Here is a 20,974-nt window from a genome sequence, read left to right on the forward strand (position 1 = left end):
ATATTTGTCTCTCTCTCTCCTTCTCTCCATCCTCCCATCTCTCCTCACTATATTTGTCTCTCTCTCTCCTTCTCTTCAACCTCCCATCTCTCCTCACTATATTTTTCTCTATCTCTCTTCTCTCCATCCTCCCATCTCTCCTCACTATATTTGTCTCTCTCTCTTCTTCTCTCCATCCTCCCATCTCTCCTCACTATATTTGTCTCTCTCTCTCTCCTTCTCTCCATCCTCGCATCTCTCCTCACTATATTTGTCTCTCTCTCTCTCTCCTTCTCTCCATCCTCCCATCTCTCCTCACTATATTTGTCTCTCTCTCTCCTTCTCTTCATCCTCCCATCTCTCCTCACTATATTTGTCTCTCTCTCTCTCCTTCTCTTCATCCTCCCATCTCTCCTCACTATATTTGTCTCTCTCTCTCCTTCTCTTCATCCTCCCATCTCTCCTCACTATATTTGTCTCTCTCTCTCCTTCTCTCCATCCTCCCATCTCTCCTCACTATATTTGTCTCTCTCCCTTCTTCTCTCCATCCTCCCATCTCTCCTCACTATATTTGTCTCTCTCTCTTCTTCTCTCCATCCTCCCATCTCTCCTCACTATATTTGTCTCCCTCTCTCTCCTTCTCTTCATCCTCCCATCTCTCCTCACTATATTTGTCTCTCTCTCTCTCTCTCCTTCTCTTCATCCTCCCATCTCTCCTCACTATATTTGTCTCTCTCTCCTTCTCTTCATCCTCCCATCTCTCCTCACTATATTTGTCTCTCTCTCTCTCCTTCTCTTCATCCTCCCATCTCTCCTCACTATATTTGTCTCTCTCTCTCTCTCCTTCTCTCCATCCTCCCATCTCTCCTCACTATATTTGTCACTCTCTCCTTCTCTTCATCCTCCCATCTCTCCTCACTATTTTTTTCTCTCTCTCTCTCCTTCTCTTCATCCTCCCATCTCTCCTCACTATATTTGTCTCTCTCTCTCTCTCCTTCTCTTCATCCTCCCATCTCTCCTCACTATATTTGTCTCTATCTCTCTCTCCTCTCCATCCTCCCATCTCTCCTCACTATATTTGTCTCTATCTCTCTCTCCTCTCCATCCTCCCATCTCTCCTCACTATATTTGTCTCTCTCTCTCTTCTTCTCTCCATCCTCCCATCTCTCCTCACTATATTTGTCTCTCTCTCTCTCCTTCTCTTCATCCTCCCATCTCTCCTCACTATATTTGTCTCTCTCTCTCTCTCCTTCTCTTCATCCTCCCATCTCTCCTCACTATATTTGTCTCTCTCTCTCTCTCTCCTTCTCTTCATCCTCCCATCTCTCCTCACTATATTTCTCTCTCTCTCTCTCCTTCTCTTCATCCTCCCATCTCTCCTCACTATATTTGTCTCTCTTGCTCCTTCTCTCCACCCTCCCATCTCTCCTCACTATATTTGTCTCTCTCCCATCTGTCCTCTCACTAGATGGATGAGCTGAAGGGGAAGGACCGTGTGGTGTCAGCGTTGGAGAGGGAGCTGGGGGTGCAGGCTGGTTATGCCCAGAAGCTCCAGCTGCAGAAGGAGGCTCTGGATGAGCAGCTGGGTCATGTCAGGGAGGCAGAGAGGCATCACAGCAGCCCCAAGAGAGAGGTGGTCCCTGCCCTGGGGGACACCTCTGACTACCTCAACAACCAGGTGAGGGCAGCCCCATGAAAATACACACGCACACATGCAATTACTCACAAACACAAGCACACACACACACACACACACACACACACACACACACACACACACAGAGAGATCAGTCACTCAATATAGTCTTCGTTCACAGTCGCTGATGTTATTGTCTGTTCCTAAGGCTAGAACTGTGATGGGGAAAAATATTTTTCCCATAATGCCCCTTCATCTTGATTACATGCTTCAGAAGATTTTAAAGTGAGGGGAGTTAGTGTCTTTGCCTGACTCTGATTGGCAACACTGTTTGTGACAACTGAAGTTGTTTCTTATCTTCAACTGTATCTTTAACTTGTGACACTTTGTCTTGTGTGTATTCTGTATTTTTCTGTATTGTTTTACAGACACGCTGCTATTTCCCTGTTTTGCCTTCTTTGCCAGGTCTCCCTCGCAAAATATTTTTTTTAACCTCAATGGGTTTTACCTGGTTAAATAACGGTTAAATAAAACATTATTTTTAAAGGTACACTTGTACACACACACATTTGACTGGCATGGCATTTTCCAAAACACCTGGTGGTCAACTTATTCACACACTGTCTTTATGCATGATTATCTCCTCCATTTCTCTCTCTCTCTCGCTCCCCCACTCTATTATATATATATATATATATATATCCCTCTTGCTCTCTCTCTCTCGCTCTATATATATATATATATCCCTCTCGCTCTCTCTTGCTCTCTCTCTCTCGCTCTATATATATATATATCCCTCTCGCTCTCTCTTGCTCTCTCTCTCTCTCTCTCTCTCGCTCTATATATATATATAATATCCCTCTCGCTCTCTCTTGCTCTCTCTCTCTCGCTCTCTATATATATATATATCACCCTCCTCTCTCTCTCGCTCTCTCTACCTACCCTCGCTCTCTCTACCTACCCTCGTTCTCTCTCGCTATCTCTCGCTCTCTCTATATATATCTCCCTCCCCTCTCTCTCGCTCTCTCTACCCCCTCTTGTTCTCTCTACCCCCTCTTGTTCTCTTTACCCCCCCCTCGCTCTCTCCACCCCCCCTCGCTCTCTCTACCCCCCCTCGCTCTCTACCCCCCCTCGCTCTCTCTACCCCCCCTCGCTCTCTCTACCCCCCCTCGCTCTCTCTCTCACTCTCTCAGGATGTGGAAGATATTCGGGATGCGAGGAGGTCCCAGCTGAAGATAGCTGAGCTCCACTCTGTTACCAGGAAGCTGGAGGACAGAAACACCCTGCTGGCAGATGAGAGGAATGAACTGGTGAGTAACACACACCTGCAGAAAATAACTTGGTAGATAACAGAACATTGTAGGGACATTATGGGAACATTTAAGGGATGTTGTGGAAATATGCAGGTATGTGAAAATAACTTTTTCTCTTTCTCCTTCCATCTCTCTCGCTCTCTCCTTCCATCTCTCTTGCTCTCTCCTTCCATCTCTCTCGCTCTCTCCTTCCATCTCTCTCGCTCTCTCCTTCCATCTCTCTCGCTCTCTCCTTCCATCTCTCTCGCTCTCTCCTTCCATCTCTCTCGCTCTCTCTTTCCATCTCTCCCTTCATCTGTCAGTTAAAGCGGGTGCGTGAGTCAGAGAGTCAGATGAAGCCACTCTTAGATAAATATAAGAGGATGTCGAAGAAGAACAATGATCTCCTTCAGACACTGCAGCGCATGGAGGAGAAACTCAAGAACCTCAGCAGAGAGAATGCAGAGATGGTGAGGGAACCAGACATAACCTTTTTGGTCTACTTTGCTTTTCTCCTTTCCTTGTCTCATCTCCTTCATGACTAAGGGAGGATGTTGATAAGTGTGACAAAAGTATGGGCTATGCTTTGATGTTTATGACTGGATTAAGAGGAACCACATTGTAGGGAACATGTGAAATGGAGGTCCTCTAAGGAAACGGCAAGAGCCCTACAAGAGATGTTAAGCAGTATCTGTGCCATTCAGTATCTCTGTCGATCGGTATCTGCGCCGATCGGTATCTCCTTCAATCTGTGCCATTCAGTATCTCTGTCGATCGGTATCTGCGCCAATCGGTATCTCCTTCAATCTGTGCCATTCAGTATCTCTGTCGATCGGTATCTGCGCCAATCGGTATCTCTTTCAATCTGTGCCATTCAGTATCTGTGCCAATCAGTATCTGTGTCAATCAGTATTTACATTTCTCCTTGATTACAAAGCCTCACTGCACAATTGAAAGTTATGAGTCACGGTTAAGGAAATCCTGTGTCTCTCTCTCTCTGTCTCTCTCTCTCTCTCTCTCTCTCTCTCTCTCTCTCTCTCTCATAATTAAAGGGTCTTTATTGGCATGGTGAAATTAATAAACCAAAGTGAAATAAACATTAAAGTAAACATTACACTCACAAGTTGTAAAATAGACATTTCAAATGTCATATGTCTGTATACAGTGTTGTAATAATGTGCAAATAGATAATGTAGAAAATGGAAAATTAATAAACATAAATATGGGTTGTATCTACAGTGGTGTTTGTTCTCACTGATTGCCCTTTTCTTGTGGCAACAGGTCACAAATCTTGCTGCTGTGATGGCACACTGTGGAATTTCACCCAGTAGATATGGGAGTTTATCAAAATGTGATTTGTTTTCAAATTATTTGTGTGTCTGTGTAATATGGTCATACATTGGGCAGGAGGTTAGGAAGTACAGCTCAGTTTCCACCTCATTTTGTGGGCAGTGTGCACAGCCTGTCTTCTCTTGAGAGCCAGGTCTGCCTACGGCGGCCTTTCTCAATAGCAAGGCTATGCTCACTGAGTCTGTACATAGTCAAAGCTTTCCTTAATTTTGGGTCAGTCACAGTGGACAGGTCTTCTGCCGCTGTGTACTCTCTGTTTAGGGCCAAATAGCATTCTAGTTTTCTCTGTTTTTTTGTTATTTATTTCCAATGTGTCAAGAAATTATATTTTTGTTTTCTCATGTTTTCCCATTTGGTTTGGTCTAATTGTGTTCCTGTCCTGGGGCTCTGTGGGGTCTGTTTGTGTTTGTGAATAGAGCCCCTGTCACGATCGTTTTTGTAGGAATCGGACCAAAATTCAGCGTGGTTTGGGTTCATCATCTTTTATTATGAGAACCGCCACAAGGCAACAATACAAAAACAAGATCCCACAACAAACAGGTGGGAAAAGGCTGCCTAAATATGATCCCCAATCAGAGACAACGATAGACAGCTGTCTCTGATTGGGAACCATACCAAACCAACCTAGAAATAAAGAAACTAGATTGCCCACCCTAGTCACACTCTGACCTAACCAAAATAGAGAATAAAGTATCTCTATGGTCAGGGCGTGACAGCCCCAGGACCAGCTTGCTTAGGGGACTCTTCTCCAGGTTCATCTCTCTCTGTAGGTAATGGCATTGTTATGGAAGGTTTCGGAATCGCTTCCTTTTAGGTGGTTGTACAATTTACAGTCTCTTTTCTGGATTTTGATAATTAGCGGGTATCGGCCTAATTCTGCTCTGCATGCATTATTTGGGTTTTTTTGTTGCACACTGAGGATATTTTTGCAGAATTCTGCATGCAGAGTCTCAATTTGGTGTTTGTCCCATTTAGTGAATTCTTGGTTGGTGAGCGGACCCCAGACCTCACAACCATAGAGGGCAATGGGCTCTATGACTGATTCAAGTATTTTTTGCCAGATTCTAATTATTATGTCAAATTTTATGTTCCTTTTGATGGCATAAAAGGCCCTTCTTGCCTTGTCTCTCAGATCGTTCACAGCTTTGTGGAAGTTACCTGTGGCACTGATGTTTAGGCTGAGGTATGCATCGTTTTTTGTGTGCTCTAGGTCAACGGTGTCTAGATGGAGTTTGTATTCGTGGTCCTGGCAACTGGACCTTTTATTTTTGTCTTTCTGAGATTTACTGTCAGTGTTCAGGTCTGACAGAATCTGTGCAGAAGATCTAGGTGCTGCTGTAGGCCCTCATTAGTTGGGGACAGAAGCACCAGATCATCAGCAGTAGACGTTTGACTTCAGATTCTAGTAGGGTGAGGCTGGGTGCTGCAGACTGTTCTAGTGCCCGCGCCATTTCATTGATATATATATATATATATATATATATATCATCAGTAAAATGGCGCGGGCACTAGAACAGTCTGCAGCACCCATATGTGCATGCATATATATATATATATATATGTATGTATGTATGTATGTATGTATGTGTGTGTGTGTGTGTGTGTATGTGTGTATGTGTGTATGTGTGTATGTGTGTATGTGTATGTGTATGTATGTGTGTGTGTGTGTGTGTGTGTGTATATATATATGTATGTGTGTATATATAATGTATGTGTATATATATGTATGTGTATATATATATGTATGTATATATGTTTAAATGGGGAGAGGGCTTAAGCTGCATCCATGTCTCACCCCACGGCCCTGTGGAAAAATGTGTATGTGGTTTTTGCCAATTTTAACCGTACATGAACATGGATTTTATAATGTTGTATGTTTTTCCTGAAACACCACTTTCCATCAATTTGTATAGCAGACCCTCACACCAAATTGAGTCAAAAGCTTTTTTGAAGTCAACAAAGCATCTCTCGCTCTCTGTCTCTCTCTCTGTCTCTCTCTCTGTCTCTCTCTCGACCTCACACTTGAATCGCTGACCCCTGAGAATGTATCTCTCCTCACCTCCCTCTCTTTCTTTCTCTCTCAGAAGGAGAATGTGCGCACTCGTTCCCAGCAGCCTCACCCCCAGCAGCTGAAGAGGCCTACCTCACTGACAGACCTAAGTCAGGCCCACGAGGAACAGGAAGTAGAGTTCCTTAAGCTGCAGGTTGCCGAGCAACAAGGCATCATTGATGAGCTCACGCAGGTCAGGGAGACACTCTAACTTTACCTGGTCTTTAAATCACCAGAACTTCCAAACAACAGCGCATTGACAGATCCTTATTGTAGTGAGATTAGTGAATGTGGGCACCCGCCTAGCTCATGGGTTCTTAAACACACAGGCAGACATTTTCTTGTAATTTACTGCAGTACATTGAAACAGTGGAATAAAATGGCTGCCGTTAGGGTGAGTGTTGGGTGTCATGTTGGCCCTGCCTTCCAGACCCTCTCGCCAGCCAGCCACTCACCACCTCTGCTCTATTCACTTTTAATCAGAGCCTGTTGCTAATTTACTCATTAGCACGGTGATGTTCTGCTGGCTCCTTGCTGCTGATCATAATTCTGGATCGCCCCAACATGTCCGGACCTGGGGGCAGGTGTTGGATACACAACTCTGTTTACTTTCTCCATCCCTGGTTGTTCCCATAAAGAATCCTACCCGTCTCACTTTTTTACTGTGGCTGCATTTTGACAAGCCTAAATCAAATAGTATCCAGATTCTGTCCCCAGGATTCCACACATGGGACGGTCGATGGCCTAGATTAGTACAATTTAGATTGTCAGGTTAAGGATGAGTCCCACATCAATCAGAGCCTTCTCATACAGAAACGATGCATGTTGTCTAAACTCAAAAGGCTAGAAATCCCAAGTTGCTCCTTTCTGCGCAGGAATGTGACAGACTGATGCTCTGCAAAAAGACCCGGAGGAAACCCCTCAAGCTACCACCTAAAGTAAGACTACTTCTCCCTCTACCGTTCTGTGTGTTTTATAGTGTTTCTTTGTTGTGTTCTATGTCTCCTGTCACACACTGCTGGTCCAGCGGTGTTATCAATAAGCAATAGCCTCTTCTCATGATGCTGATGGGCTGGTACTGTCTAATTGGGGTCAGATGGGGCGTGTGCGTGTGAGCGCTCGTGTGCATGCATAGGTTCCTAAGTGCGTGTGACTGTTTAATTGGGCTCAGTTGGGGGAACAATGACACCTGTTTGGTAATCTCTTCCAAACTCAGTCAGAAGGATAGGTAGATGAGGTGTTGATGATCAGGAGAGGAGGAGTGATTCTAGCAATTGGACTGGGTCCTCGAGAGAGAGTAAGCAGACTCGGTGATTTATGTTGCTAAGAGATTTAACACACTCTGCATCTATAACTGGAGCTGGTTACTGGGACTAACTGAGAATGGAACAGAACACACTTACTGGGTGAGTCTGAATGGAAAAGTATAGTGCTGCTACCTCACAGGCCTGGTAACTATCTTAAAGAGGATTGGTGGATGCTAGTTAACACCCCTCTCTGTCTGTGTCTGGTAAGTGGGTGACTGAGACAGCCCAGCCTCAGAGCTCAGTGCCAGAGGACAGTATAGTTCACCTTCCAGGATACTAGCTTTGTCGGGAGCTTTATAGTATAGCACCAGTATATATGAGTATGTCCAGCTCGTCCTCTCCATCTCCCGCTTCATCTGTCTGTGTACTATGGTCTGTCTCCTCCTGCTTCATCTGTCTGTGTACTATGGTCTGTCTCCTCCTGCTTCATCTGTCTGTGTACTATAGTCTGTCTCCATCTCCCGCTTCATCTGTCTGTGTACTATAGTCTGTCTCCATCTCCTGCTTCATCTGTCTGTGTACTATAGTCTGTCTCCATCTCCCGCTTCATCTGTCTGTGTACTATGGTCTGTCTCCATCTCCTGCTTCATCTGTCTGTGTACTATGGTCTGTCTCCATCTCCTGCTTCATCTGTCTGTGTACTATAGTCTGTCTCCTTCTCCCGCTTCATCTGTCTGTGTACTATAGTCTGTCTCCTTCTCCTGCTTCATCTGTCTGTATACTATGGTCTGTCTCCATCTCCCGCTTCATCTGTCTGTGTGTGTACTATAGTCTGTCTCCTTCTCCCGCTTCATCTGTCTGTGTACTATGGTCTGTCTCCATCTCCCGCTTCATCTGTCTGTGTACTATGGTCTGTCTCCATCTCCCGCTTCATCTGTCTGTGTACTATGGTCTGTCTCCTTCTCCTGCTTCATCTGTATGTGTGTTATGGTCTGTCTCTCCTTCTCCTGCTTCATCTGTATGTGTGTTATGGTCTGTCTCTCCTTCTCCTGCTTCATCTGTCTGTGTGTTATGGTCTGTCTCTCTTTCTCCTGCTTCATCTGTCTGTGTGTTATGGTCTGTCTCTCCTTCTCCTGCTTCATCTGTCTGTGTACTATGGTCTGTCTCCATCTCCCGCTTCATCTGTCTGTGTACTATGGTCTGTCTCCTTCTCCTGCTTCATCTGTCTGTGTGTTATGGTCTGTCTCTCCTTCTCCTGCTTCATCTGTCTGTGTGTTATGGTCTGTCTCTCCTTCTCCTGCTTCATTTGTCTGTGTGTTATGGTCTGTCTCATTCTCCTGCTTCATCTGTCTGTGTGTTATGGTCTGTCTCTCCTTCTCCTGCTTCATTTGTCTGTGTGTTATGGTCTGTCTCATTCTCCTGCTTCATCTGTCTGTGTACTATGGTCTGTCTCCTTCTCCTGCTTCATCTGTCTGTGTGATATGGTCTGTCTCCTTCTCCTGCTTCATCTGTCTGTGTGATATGGTCTGTCTCTCCTTCTCCTGCTTTCTGTCTGTGTGTTATGGTCTGTCTCTCCTTCTCCTGCTTCATCTGTCTGTGTACTATAGTCTGTCTCCTTCTCCTGCTTCATCTGTCTGTGTGTTATGGTCTGTCTCTCCTTCTCCTGTTTCATTTGTCTGTGTGTTATGGTCTGTCTCATTCTCCTGCTTTCTGTCTGTGTGTTATGGTCTGTCTCTCCTTCTCTGGGTGTCAGGAGATGACCTTCAATGGGAAGGACAATACTGTTGAGTTCATAAAATCAATGGGAAAGAGGAAATTAGCCTTTCTTTTTTTGTGGATGATTTGTGTTTCGTAATCGGATGGTAAGGAATGGGGAAGTGATTGTTCCAAGGTTGACGGACGGTCCACAGTATGTCACAGTGAGTGTTCTGTAGCATCATGGATTGGGTGAGTGTTCTGTAGCATCATGGATTGGGTGAGTGTGTGTTGTGGTAAACTGTGGGGTGTTGGGTTGAGCGTGCAGAGATTAACACAGAGACAGGAAGGATCTTTACAGCAAACACAACTTTACTAGGCAATAAAATAAACATAACGAAATCAGGTAGGTTTGGCTCGGTCCTTCTTCTCAGCTTCTGCTTTGTCGGCCTCTCTGTTCTCCCCCGCGGTGTGCCACAGTGCTCCTTTTATGTGGCCTCCACGGCTGGTTGGCACGTTCCCCTAATTACCTCTACTTGGAGCCATCCGTGCAAGGGGGGCACAGTCAGTGATCAGGGTGAACTTCCCCCCGGGGAGGTAATACTTAAGGGTGTCCAGTGCCCACTTCACAACGAGGCAGTCCTTCTTCTCCCTCAGATGCGTTTGTCTGGACCAGGAGGTTTTCTGAGAAGTCCGGGGTGATGAGTACCTGGTGTGAACATAGCGCATCCTTCAGGGCCTGGAACGCCGCCTCTGTGTCCTCTGTCCATCGCACCGTCTGGGGTAGTCTTTCCTTCGCGAGGTCTGTGAGGGGAGAAGCTATTGCGGCAAAGTTAGGTACAAATCGACTGTAGTAGCCTGCTAACCCCAGGAATGACTTCACCTGCCTCTTGGTTCGGGGGACCGGCCATTTCCTAATGGCAGCCATTTTTCTTTTCTTTTTCTTGGGGCTTCACATTTCCCCACCCGATCTGGGGAACGATCCGACCCGCATCCCTGAGCACATCCACCACTGCCTGTAACCTACAGAGATGTGACTCACAACTGTCTAGGGCCCCGTGGAGCCCGAAAGGAAGAACCCGGTGGTGGTATAACCCCCCCGGGGTGGAGAAGGCCGTCTTCTCCCGGGAGGCCGCTACCAGCGGCACCTGCCAGTACCCCTTTGTCATGTCCAAGGTGCTGACGTATCTCTATATCCCCAAGCGGTCAATCAGTTCATCCACCCGGGGCATGGGGTAGACATCGAACTTGCTGACCTCGTTCAGGCCCCGGAAGTCATTGCGAAAGCGGACGGTTCCGTCCGGTTTTGGTACCAGCACTATAAGGCTAGACCACTCACTGTGGGACTCCTCCAGCACCCCCATCTCTAGCACTGTTTTCACTTGCCAATGGGCCGACCACCCTCTCACATTTGGAGAGGATGTTGCTTCAGCTGGCTGAGGATAAACTGAGCCACCAGTTCCTCTATGGTAATCTCTGTACCCTCGACCCCACGGCACCCAAAGCTACTGAGATGCCCGCATTCTCCACCAAATTGTGGGGTGTTGGGTTGAGCGTGCAGAGATTAACACCGAGACAGGGAGGTTCTAGTCAGCATACATGACTTTACTAGGCAATAAAATAAACATAACGAAATCAGGTAGGTTTGGCTCGGTCCTTCTTCTCAGCTTCTGCTCTGTCGGCCTCTCTGTTCTCCCCCGCGGTGTGCCACAGTGCTCCTTTTATGTGGCCTCCACGGCTGGTTGGCACGTTCCCCTAATTACCTCTACTTGGAGCCATCCGTGTCGTGGTGCCCAGCCCGTGTACTCCCAGCAGAGGGAGGCAACGTCGCAGCACCTACCTCACCTCTATTACCAACCCCCGAGTGTGTGTTTCAAATAGTCTTCTCTCCTATTGTGTGTGTGTGTGTGTGTGTGTGTGTGTAAATCAATATATTACAGCTCATCACTCCCTTTTTCTTTCTCCTCTCTCTCCTTCTCTCGCTCTCCATCCTCCTCCCTCCCCCTCTCTCTCCTCCTCCTCTCTCTATCTCTCCATCCTCCTCCCTTCCCCTCTCTCCTCCTCTCTCTCTCTATCTCTCCATCCTCGTCCCTCCCCCTCTCTCCTCCTCCTCTCTCTCTATCTCTCCATCCTCCTCCCTCCTCCTCTCTCCTCCTCTCTCTCTCTCTCTCTCTCTCCATCCTCCTCCCTCCCCCTCTCTCCTCCTCTCTCTCTCTATCCCTCCATCCTCCTCCCTCCCCCTCTCTCCTCCTCTCTCTCTCTATCCCTCCATCCTCCTCCCTCCCCCTCTCTCCTCCTCCTCTCTCTCTATCTCTCCATCCTCCTCCCTCCCCCTCTCTCCTCCTCCTCTCTCTCTATCTCTCCATCCTCGTCCCTCCCCCTCTCTCCTCCTCTCTCTCTATCTCTCCAGAGGCATGTTGTGGAGACATATTTTGGATTTGATGAGGAGTCTGTGGACTCTGAGACGTCGTCTCTGACCTCTTACAACACTGACCTCACAGACTGCACCCCTGCCACACCCGAGGAGGACCTGGAGGATGTAAGTGTGTGTGTGTGTTTGACCATGTCACTACCCAGTCCTCTGTAGTTTAGTTGGTAGAGCATGGCTCTTACAATGCCAGGATAGTGGGTTAAATTCCCTGGACCAACCGTGCGTAAAATGTCTACATGCATGACTGTAAGTCTCTGGATAAAAGCATCTGCAATATGGCATGTTATGTATTGTATTCATTCCCCAGGGTGTCTCTCGTGAAGAGTCAGAGCTGCGCTTCAGACAACTGACCAGAGAGTACCAGGCTCTCCAGCGGGCCTACGCCCTCCTACAGGAACAGACTGGGGGGTCACACGATGCTGAGAGAGTGGCCAGGGTGAGTAGCTTTAACCTTTAACCCCTACAGCCTGCCCATGATATCCCTCATTAGGCTCCTGATGTGCCCATCACTGTCTCAAAACAGGAGCTTTTGCCAAGAGGAGTACAAGAACAATGTTATTCTATCTTAACAGGCTGCAGGGTGTGCAGGTTAATGTTATTCTATCTTAACAGGCTGCAGGGTGTGCAGGTTAATGTTATTATATCTTAGCAGGCTGCAGGGTGTGCAGGTTAATGTTATTCTATCTTAACAGGCTGCAGGGTGTGCAGGCTTTTGTTCCAGCCCGGCACTAACTCACCTGATTGAACTGACTTGACTCTGGTCTCTGATTGGCTACGTTCGCTTTCCCACAGAACCGTGAGCAGCTGCAGGCGGATCTGATTGGGTGCCAGGCGAAGATCGCCGACCTGGAGAAGGCATTGGCTGAGAGGGGGCAGGTAAAAGAGGAAAAGGGCGGGGAGACGACTGGGAGGTCCCTGGCTGCTCCGCTCTCATTGGCCCTGCTGCTTGTCTGTCTTGGGGCTTTGCTTTTGGCCTGGCGCTACGGCTACGCCGACCGGATCTGCCGCAGGATCCTGTGATGTCACAACTCTGCCCTGTGTGTGTGCTCCACTGTCGTTGACAGTATTTGAATGTATGTGCTCTATTTTCTCTGGAAAAGATCATCAGGATTTATCTCCTCATGATCATGAGAAAACTGATTGAATGATACGTCCTCATGCTAAACAAATCAGCCAGTCATCAAATTGTACCTAGCATTTACAAATATGACTCTGAAGAAACAAGGTTAATGAAAATATATATATATATATATACTGTAATGTCTTAATTATGTAACATTCTGTGGAAATCATCTTCAATCAGTTCCTCTGTTCAGATATATGAATTAGATTATTTCCTTGTATAAGTAATGATATTTGTAAAAGCAGAGTGAAATCCATTTTGAGAAGTGTAGATGGATTTTGGGGTCAAAACTAAACAAATGCACCATGATGCAAATCACATAGATTGTTCAATCTTCTTGTTGATTGCTCAGCCTGATATCAATAGACTGAATAGATCTAATACCGAGCAGTGTTTCACAGAGGTCAGAACTCATAGCATCCTCCATCATTCTCTGGTACCTGTTGCATGCCTCACATTTACTGCATGTTGCCTGTTTGTGTCACTGTGGCAGTGTTGCACTTTCTGTTACACTCCTCTCACCTCTGGTGCCTCAATATTCCTGAATCTCTGTTCAGCATGCTGTTCACTGTACCAATACAGATTTCTGAGCACATTTCTCTGTATTTCTGGTCATTCTGATGGTGAACTTTCTCTCTGTTACTTTTTGTCTCAATAAAACCATGTTACAGCAATATATTTTGTGTTTAACTTGTGGTTGCATGCATGTGTGCTCACTATTTGAATGCATTATTTCACTTATTTTGGGCTTGTGGGTCTCAGTTCAGAAACGGACAGTTTGGGCTAGGACTCACACGGTGTGGCTGAATCTCTTTGGGTTGAGGTGCTCATGCATGTACATTGTGCAGTATCCCCTATGGGTGGCAAGGTGCTCTTATCTCCCTTATCATTCTGTGTTGTGATAATTTAGTTTTCCTCTGAGGTGTGTGTGACCGTATGTTTCTCCAGGACTCTAAGTGGGTGGAGGAGAAGCAGTACCTCATCAGGACCAATCAGGAACTCCACAACAAGGTAAGGTACCTCCTACTCCTCTGTCACTCAACACTGTCCTGTGAGCAATCTGGAAGCAAAGGACACTACAAAATACAAAAATGTGTGTGTAGATGTGTGTGTTACAGCAAGCTGAGTGGAAGCTGCAGGCGGCGGTACAGGACTCGAGGGACCAGAATGAGCTGCTGGAGTTCAGAGTGCTAGAGCTGGAAGTAAGAGAGTGCACCATCAAACTGTCCCCAGGGGGGGACACCGGTCTCCAGTCCCCACGCAAGACCTACATACAGTGACCAAAAAACACACACACACACACACACACACACACACAAGCGTGCTCGTAGCATTGGAGGCTGGTGGGAGGAGCTATAGGAGGATGGGCTCATTGGAATGGAATATATGGAATGGTATCAAACACACACAAAAAAAAACATGTTGGATTCCGTTACATGAATTCCATTCCAGCCATTACAGTGAGCGCATCCTCCTATAGATCCTCCCAACAGCCTCCTGTGGCGCTTAGTACAGAGTACACACGAGCACACAAACATACCCATTACTGTGCCTCAACCCATTGTATGTACCTTGTATTCTGACCGCCTTACCATCCCCACTGAACTGGAAAAGTGTATTTTTTCAAGTTGAAAGATGTACAAGAATGTTGTCTTTAGTAAGATGAATATAATTTTGAATGGAATAAAATGTGTTTAAGTTCACCATCCGCCCATCTTTGTTCATTTGTCTCCTCCTTGCATGTAGTTGTTCTTAAGTTTCTTCATGTTCATTAAAAAGGCAGTCGTATGCACAAACATTCCAATCATCAGGTACACGTGTCCTAAATCTCTTGATTGTTGTCCATAATAGAAGATTATCGACTGCATGGCTTTCCTCCTTTCAGGTTCTGCCTCCAACAACTGATGTAGGATATCTTTAATGAGCTCGTTCATATACTTTTTTAGAATATCTTTCATGATGACTTCATAGGAGATACTCGATCACTTCAAGAAGGTATCAAAGAAACTCTTAATGCACAAAATAAGAATGGGTTGAATGGATCCAAAGAGCCACTCAGTCACTTAAACTTGTCCATTTGAACTCCCAGAGTATGTTTTAAAACCCTATTACTTTGGTTTTAAATTATGTTTCTCCACCTAACTCATTTGGACAGATCCTGAGCATGCTATCCTCATCATGTAAGTACTGTACATCATTCAGCTCAGTTCCCAACCATGATCCATTCAGTTCAGTTCCTAACCATGACCAGTTCAGTTCCTAACCATGACCAGTTCCTAACCATGACCAGTTCAGTTCCTAACCATGACCAGTTCAGTTCCTAACCATGACCAGTTCAGTTCCTAACCATGACCAGTTCAGTCCCTAATCATGACCAGTTCCTAACCATGACCAGTTCACTTCCTAACCATGGCCAATTCAGCTCAGTTCCCAACCATGATCCATTCAGTTCAGTTCCTAACCATGACCCATTCAGTTCAGTTCCTAGCCATGACCAGTTCAGTTCCCAACCATGACCCATTCAGCTCAGTTCCCAACCATGACCCATTCAGCTCAGTTCCCAACCATGATCCATTCAGTTCAGTTCCTAACCATGACCAGTTCAGTTCCTAACCATGACCAGTTCCTAACCATGACCAGTTCAGTTCCTAACCATGACCCATTCAGATCAGTTCCCAACCATGACCCATTCAGTTCAGTTCCCAACCCTGACCTGTTCAGATCAGTTCTCAACCCTGACCCGTTCAGTACCTGACCCATTCAGTTCAGTTCTCAACCCTGACCAGTTCAGTTCAGTTCTCAACCCTGACCCGTTCAGTTCTCAACCCTGACCCGTTCAGTTCAGTTCTCAAGCCTGACCCATTCAGTTCTCAACCCTGACCCATTCAGTTCAGTTCCCAACCCTGACCCATTCAGTTTCCAACCCTGACCCGTTCAGTTCCTAACCATGACCCATTCATCTCAGTTCCCAACCACGACACATTCAGTTCAGTTCCCAACCCTGACTCATTCAGTTCAGTTCCCATCCCTGACTCATTCAGTTCAGTTCCCAACCCTGACTCATTCAGTTCAGTTCCCAACCCTGACTCATTCAGTTCAGTTCCCAACCCTGACTCATTCAGTTCAGTTCCCAAACATGACCCATTCAGTTCAGTTCCCAAACATGACCCATTCAGTTCAGTTCCCAACCATGACCCATTCAGTTCAGTTCCCAACCCTGACCCATTCAGTTCAGTTCCCAACCCTGACCCATTCAGTTCAGTTCCCAACCCGTTCAGTTCCTGACCCATTCAGTTCAGTTCCCAACCCTGACCCGTTCAGTTCAGTTCTCAACCCTGACCCATTCAGTTCTCAACCCTGACCCATTCAGTTCAGTTCCCAACCCTGACCCATTCAGTTCAGTTCCCAACCCTGACCCGTTCAGTTCAGTTCTCAACCCTGACCCATTCAGTTCTCAACCCTGACCCATTCAGTTCAGTTCCCAACCCTGACCCATTCACTATCAGTCTCACACACCAGTCTACCCAACCAGAATATTAGTTGTGATTGTACTGTCCCCTTTAGAGGGCTGGCTGTTGTGGTCTGTAAATTAGACTGGGGGGACTGTTTGTGAGTGTGTAGATGTGGGTGTGAATGAGGGCTGGGTTAACTGTCCTTGTTGTCCATTAGGAGAGGGAACACAGGCTTCCAGCCATGGGATTCCACATGACTACCTTCCCAGAGAACAGCAACAGCGCTCTGCAGATCTTCTGTCACCAGGAGGGAATCAAGGTAACACAAACACACACATTTTCCCTCTCGCAGCGTATGTAAACTGGATGTGTAATCCCTCTTTAGGACGTGGTTATTCCAGATCTGATGAAGAAACTGGATATCCTGGGAGATAATGGGGTGAGTTTAAATTCTCTCCGCTGTTCCTAATACTCTCAGTAAAATGATCTTACTAAAATTCACAATGCTATTTTCTCCCCCAATTAAAACCTTAATAAATACTTTTATCCCTCTCCGATCATCTATATCCATTTCCTGTCTCTTCTTCGTCCCCAGAACTTGCGTAACGAGGAGCAGATTGTTGTCATCCAGGCTGGGATGGTTCTGTCAATGTGTGAGAAGGTCAGTCTCTCCTCCTTCTCCAACAACATTGGAACATTGTTACATTGTGGGAGGCAACCCATCTGCCTCCTCTTCCTCTTCCTCCTCTCCCTCCTCCTTCTCCTCTTCCTCCTTCTCTTCCTCCTCCTCCTCTTTCTTCTTCTCCTCTTCCTCCCCTTCAACTATTCCTCCTTCTCCTCCTTCTTTTCCTCTTCCACCTCCTTCTCGTCTTCCTCCTTCTCGTCTTCCTCCTTCTTGTCTTTCTCCTCCTTTCCTTCTCCTCCTCCTCCTCCTCCTCTTTCTTCTTCTCCTCTTCCTCCTCTTCAACTATTCCTCCTTCTCCTCCTTCTTTTCCTCTTCCACCTCCTTCTCGTCTTCCTCCTTCTTGTCTTTCTCCTCCTTTCCTTCTCCTCCTCCTCCTCCTCTTTCTTCTTCTCCTCTTCCTCCCCTTCAACTATTCCTCCTTCTCCTCCTTCTTTTCTTCTTCCACCTCCTTCTCCTCCTCCTCCTTCTTGTCTTACTCCCCCTTTTCTTCTCCTCCTTCTCCTTATCTCTGAGCCTGCCTCTTACATCTACTGGACTATTATCTACTGAGTATTTAACTGTACAGTATGTGTTGAGTGTCTCTCTCTCTCTCTCTCTCCCTCCCTCCATAGTGGTTAAAGCAGATCGACAGCACAGAGGCAGCCTTGACCCAGAGGATGATTGACCTGGAGAATGAGACGGTGAGAGACCCCCCAAAAAACATCTGACCAAGTATCAGTGGTTTTTCACTGTCTCTGATGTGACACCATTGTCATGGTGATGCAATGATGTGATTTCATATCCTGTGTTGTGCTGTGGCTGTTCCAGGACCAGTTCAGTAAGCAGAAGGGTTTCATGGAGGAGGAGCTGGACTACAGGAAGCAGGCCCTGGATCAGGCCTACATGGTACGACACAGCAACATGATGGGACAGGAGGGTTACTCTACAGCTGTCTCCTGCTTGTAGGCTTCCTAGGCTTGCTAAATGGCATATATTGTATTATAATTATATATTACAATAGTCATTATATTATCAAGATGGCATGCAATAGTTTCATAAAGTATATGTTTTAGACCTAGATGTAGACCCACTGTCAGCCCTCTAAATTATGTAAACCCATCAAACATCACTAACCCACAGACCAAACCCTGCTATTTGAGTTTGTCATGTGTTGTCGGGATACTGCATCTTCTACCTCAATGAACCCGTGTTTGCACTGGGTACTAAAGGACAGAAAGAGACACACCCTCCTGGCTGGGGAGAATGGCTGTGCATTAACTGTTCAGACACATCCCAAACACTCTCTCAGAACAGTACGATCCCGAGACAGCACGTCTAGTGATTCCCTCAGTGACGTGTGTAATTCTATTGAGGCTGTGTGTCAAGAGGAACTAAACGTAGACTGGAGATGTGTGAATGTTCCCAGTACAGAGAAGCCTGTATGTTTTACATTCTTCCCATCTCTAACTTGATTTAACAGTCACTACCACCATGAGTCAGGTAACAACAGGAGTATATTGCACTCACCATCATTTATTCATTTGATTCACTGTGTGTTTTTGTGTTTTTAGTTCCACTTTATACAGTGTCAATAGAAGCATGTATTTACGTGGTCACTACACTGACATTATAAGGCGTAACAGTTGTAAGTATTATGTAACAAAGTGGACTTAGTACCTACACTGTAGTTACCATGCAATTACCATGAAAAACACACCATTATAGTGACACTAGATATAAAGCGGAACAGTGTTTTCCATCTCGGCCATGATCACAGTGGCGTACCTGTGTATGTGGCTGTATGGCAGAGGATCGCAGAGCTGGAGGCGACTCTGTATAGCGCTCTGCAGCAGGAGCCGGGGGGGCGTGCGGTCGCAGAGTCTCTGTCGGACAGGCAGAGGGAGGAGCTGGGGCTAGCCGTGGACAAACTGCGGAGACAGATGCTCAGGCAAAGCCGCCAGTATGACAGTCAGATCTTACAGGAGCGCCTGGAGCTCCTACAGCAGGCCCAGCAGGTAAGGAAAGGCCTTAACCTGCAGCCGCCACAGAGAAAAGATGCAGTATCCCTCCTGCTTGTGTGTGTGTGTTTGTGTTTCCTTGTATTTTGTGTATTCCACCAAACCTCAACATTTCACAGAAGTCCTATCCTTATTCTATTAGTCTTTATGCTCCTAACCTCAACACGACACCCCTAACCTCAACACGACACCCCTAACCTCAACACGACACTCCTAACCTCAACACAACACTCCTAACCTCAACACGACACTCCTAACCTCAACACTCCTTGCTTCAGAAACTAACCATCAACTGTCCAATCAATAACACAATAGGAGTTTACTAAAGACATCAATTATAATAGAACATTCTCCATAACCGACCTGCAGCTGAGACATTTTTCCTAGTCTTCTCTTCATTGGTCTCTCCTCCACCAGCCCTGCTGGGTGCAATACAGGAATCTCAACCTAATCCTGTCCCCCAAAACCAGCTATTTTCCAGACCCTGCCTCTCCTCTGGCTGACTCAGCCTCCCGTGGTTATGATCTAAGCAGCTTTTAGGGTTCAGGTCAGCCACGAGAATGTGATCAGTGTGGTTCCAGTGTTTCATAACTCTATCAGGATTACTTACCAGTGGACTGGTTTGCTTCCAGTGAAGGTTTTGGATTTCACGCTTGTCTGAGTCTGTCTCAAATAGTGTTTAGAGGAGAGTAAAGGAGCAATTGGAAGTGTGCGTGCGTGTGTAGCCAAGACCAAAGGTCGGTCAGCAAATCAGCTCATGTGGTCTGGACAAAGATTCACCATTGTTCCACTTGCTCGTTGTCATGGCAGCATGATTTTTTTAATTTGATGCTCTGCAACAGCTGCCATGGTAACATGAGAGTAGGGCAGCTTCTGGGAATACATGTGGTAAGGCTTGTCGTCACTTTCATTAGCAACTGTTTAACAACCAAAACCATTTATTTGTTCTACTTCTAAACTATAATACAGAGACTGTGGTCAGTAGGAAGTTGACCTCCTGAACCATATGTTCTGTGTTGTTTGCCTTACAGAGAATAAGACAGTTGGAAGGCATGATTGACATGCAAAAGAGACAAGTCAAGGAAATTGAAGAAAAGGTATATATGTCATTTCTCTCTCTGTCTAAGAAACATCTATGTATGTGTTGTGGGCACAGGTGGCTAGTGGAACCTAATTTGGGGAGGCTACGCTCATGGTAATGGCTGGAAGGAAACAAAATGAATGGTATCAAACACATGGTACCACTCTATTCACTTCATTCCAACTATTATTATAAGCCTCCCTTCACCAGCCTCCTGTGGTTGTGGGTCATGAGAGCAGGCAGTAGGACTCTTCAGTTAGAATTCTGAACAGTAACGTGTCTTCTTCTCTCCTTTTTTTTAACATTCTTTAACATTATTATGATTTGTTTAGTTCTTCTTCCTCTTTGTGTTTTTCTCTCTAGCTTTTATTATTGGGCCTTAATGACACTGACACGGACCGACATCAGGTAATGACACAGAGCTACGCAGCCTCCCTCATACTGTGTAATAACAGGACGATGACGCTGACCACCATTTGTCTGTTTCCTCAGGTGCCAAGGCGCTCAGCTGGAGAGTGAGGAAGAAACACATGTTTGTTTTTTTGTATGTTTTGTTTTTAGATGGTTCACAAACCTTATGGCCTTTTTTGATAAACATGCACTTTTAACCTGGGATGCAGAACATAACAAAACCATGACTTTGAAAAGTGAACAAATCCCAGAGACGTATAAAGAGAGGTATATCAGTGTTTTTTTAATAGAAAGGAAGTCTCGCCTACAGTTTCTGGAAGTGGAACAATTAGCTCTAACGTGAGTTCTAAAAATCCTAAACATTGTGGCTGCAACACTGAAGCGGATCAATAAGGACAACATTGATTGAGACAGTGCCTCAGATGAATTTAGAACCACACAACGAAAGAGTGCAATCGGAGAGGAGGGAGAAAGAGGAGGAGAAGAAGAAGAAGGGGGAAAGATGGGGAGGGGGAAAGAAAGCAAATGGCCTTTCTAACACAGAC

At 46.0% G+C, this 20,974-nt stretch overlaps 1 protein-coding gene across 1 annotated transcript in view; it reads left to right on the forward strand.

The window, feature by feature from the left end:
- LOC139390579 (janus kinase and microtubule-interacting protein 1-like) overlaps positions 1-20,401 on the forward strand; it is a 51,362-nt gene extending 30,961 nt beyond the window's left edge. Inside the window, exons 5-22 of the mRNA XM_071137786.1 lie at positions 1,448-1,657; positions 2,809-2,925; positions 3,231-3,377; positions 6,342-6,500; positions 7,183-7,245; positions 11,660-11,788; positions 11,988-12,116; positions 12,473-12,556; positions 13,752-13,814; positions 13,907-14,005; positions 16,473-16,574; positions 16,641-16,694; positions 16,851-16,916; positions 17,552-17,620; positions 17,748-17,825; positions 18,728-18,934; positions 19,969-20,034; positions 20,351-20,401. Coding sequence (XP_070993887.1) covers positions 1,448-1,657; positions 2,809-2,925; positions 3,231-3,377; positions 6,342-6,500; positions 7,183-7,245; positions 11,660-11,788; positions 11,988-12,116; positions 12,473-12,556; positions 13,752-13,814; positions 13,907-14,005; positions 16,473-16,574; positions 16,641-16,694; positions 16,851-16,916; positions 17,552-17,620; positions 17,748-17,825; positions 18,728-18,934; positions 19,969-20,034; positions 20,351-20,401 — 1,893 coding nt within the window. The remainder of the gene's footprint in view (positions 1-1,447; positions 1,658-2,808; positions 2,926-3,230; positions 3,378-6,341; positions 6,501-7,182; positions 7,246-11,659; positions 11,789-11,987; positions 12,117-12,472; positions 12,557-13,751; positions 13,815-13,906; positions 14,006-16,472; positions 16,575-16,640; positions 16,695-16,850; positions 16,917-17,551; positions 17,621-17,747; positions 17,826-18,727; positions 18,935-19,968; positions 20,035-20,350) is intronic.
- The last annotated feature ends 573 nt before the right edge of the window (positions 20,402-20,974 follow it).

Source organism: Oncorhynchus clarkii, chromosome 31, assembly GCF_045791955.1.
Source record: "Oncorhynchus clarkii lewisi isolate Uvic-CL-2024 chromosome 31, UVic_Ocla_1.0, whole genome shotgun sequence".
Lineage (NCBI taxonomy): Eukaryota > Metazoa > Chordata > Actinopteri > Salmoniformes > Salmonidae > Oncorhynchus > Oncorhynchus clarkii.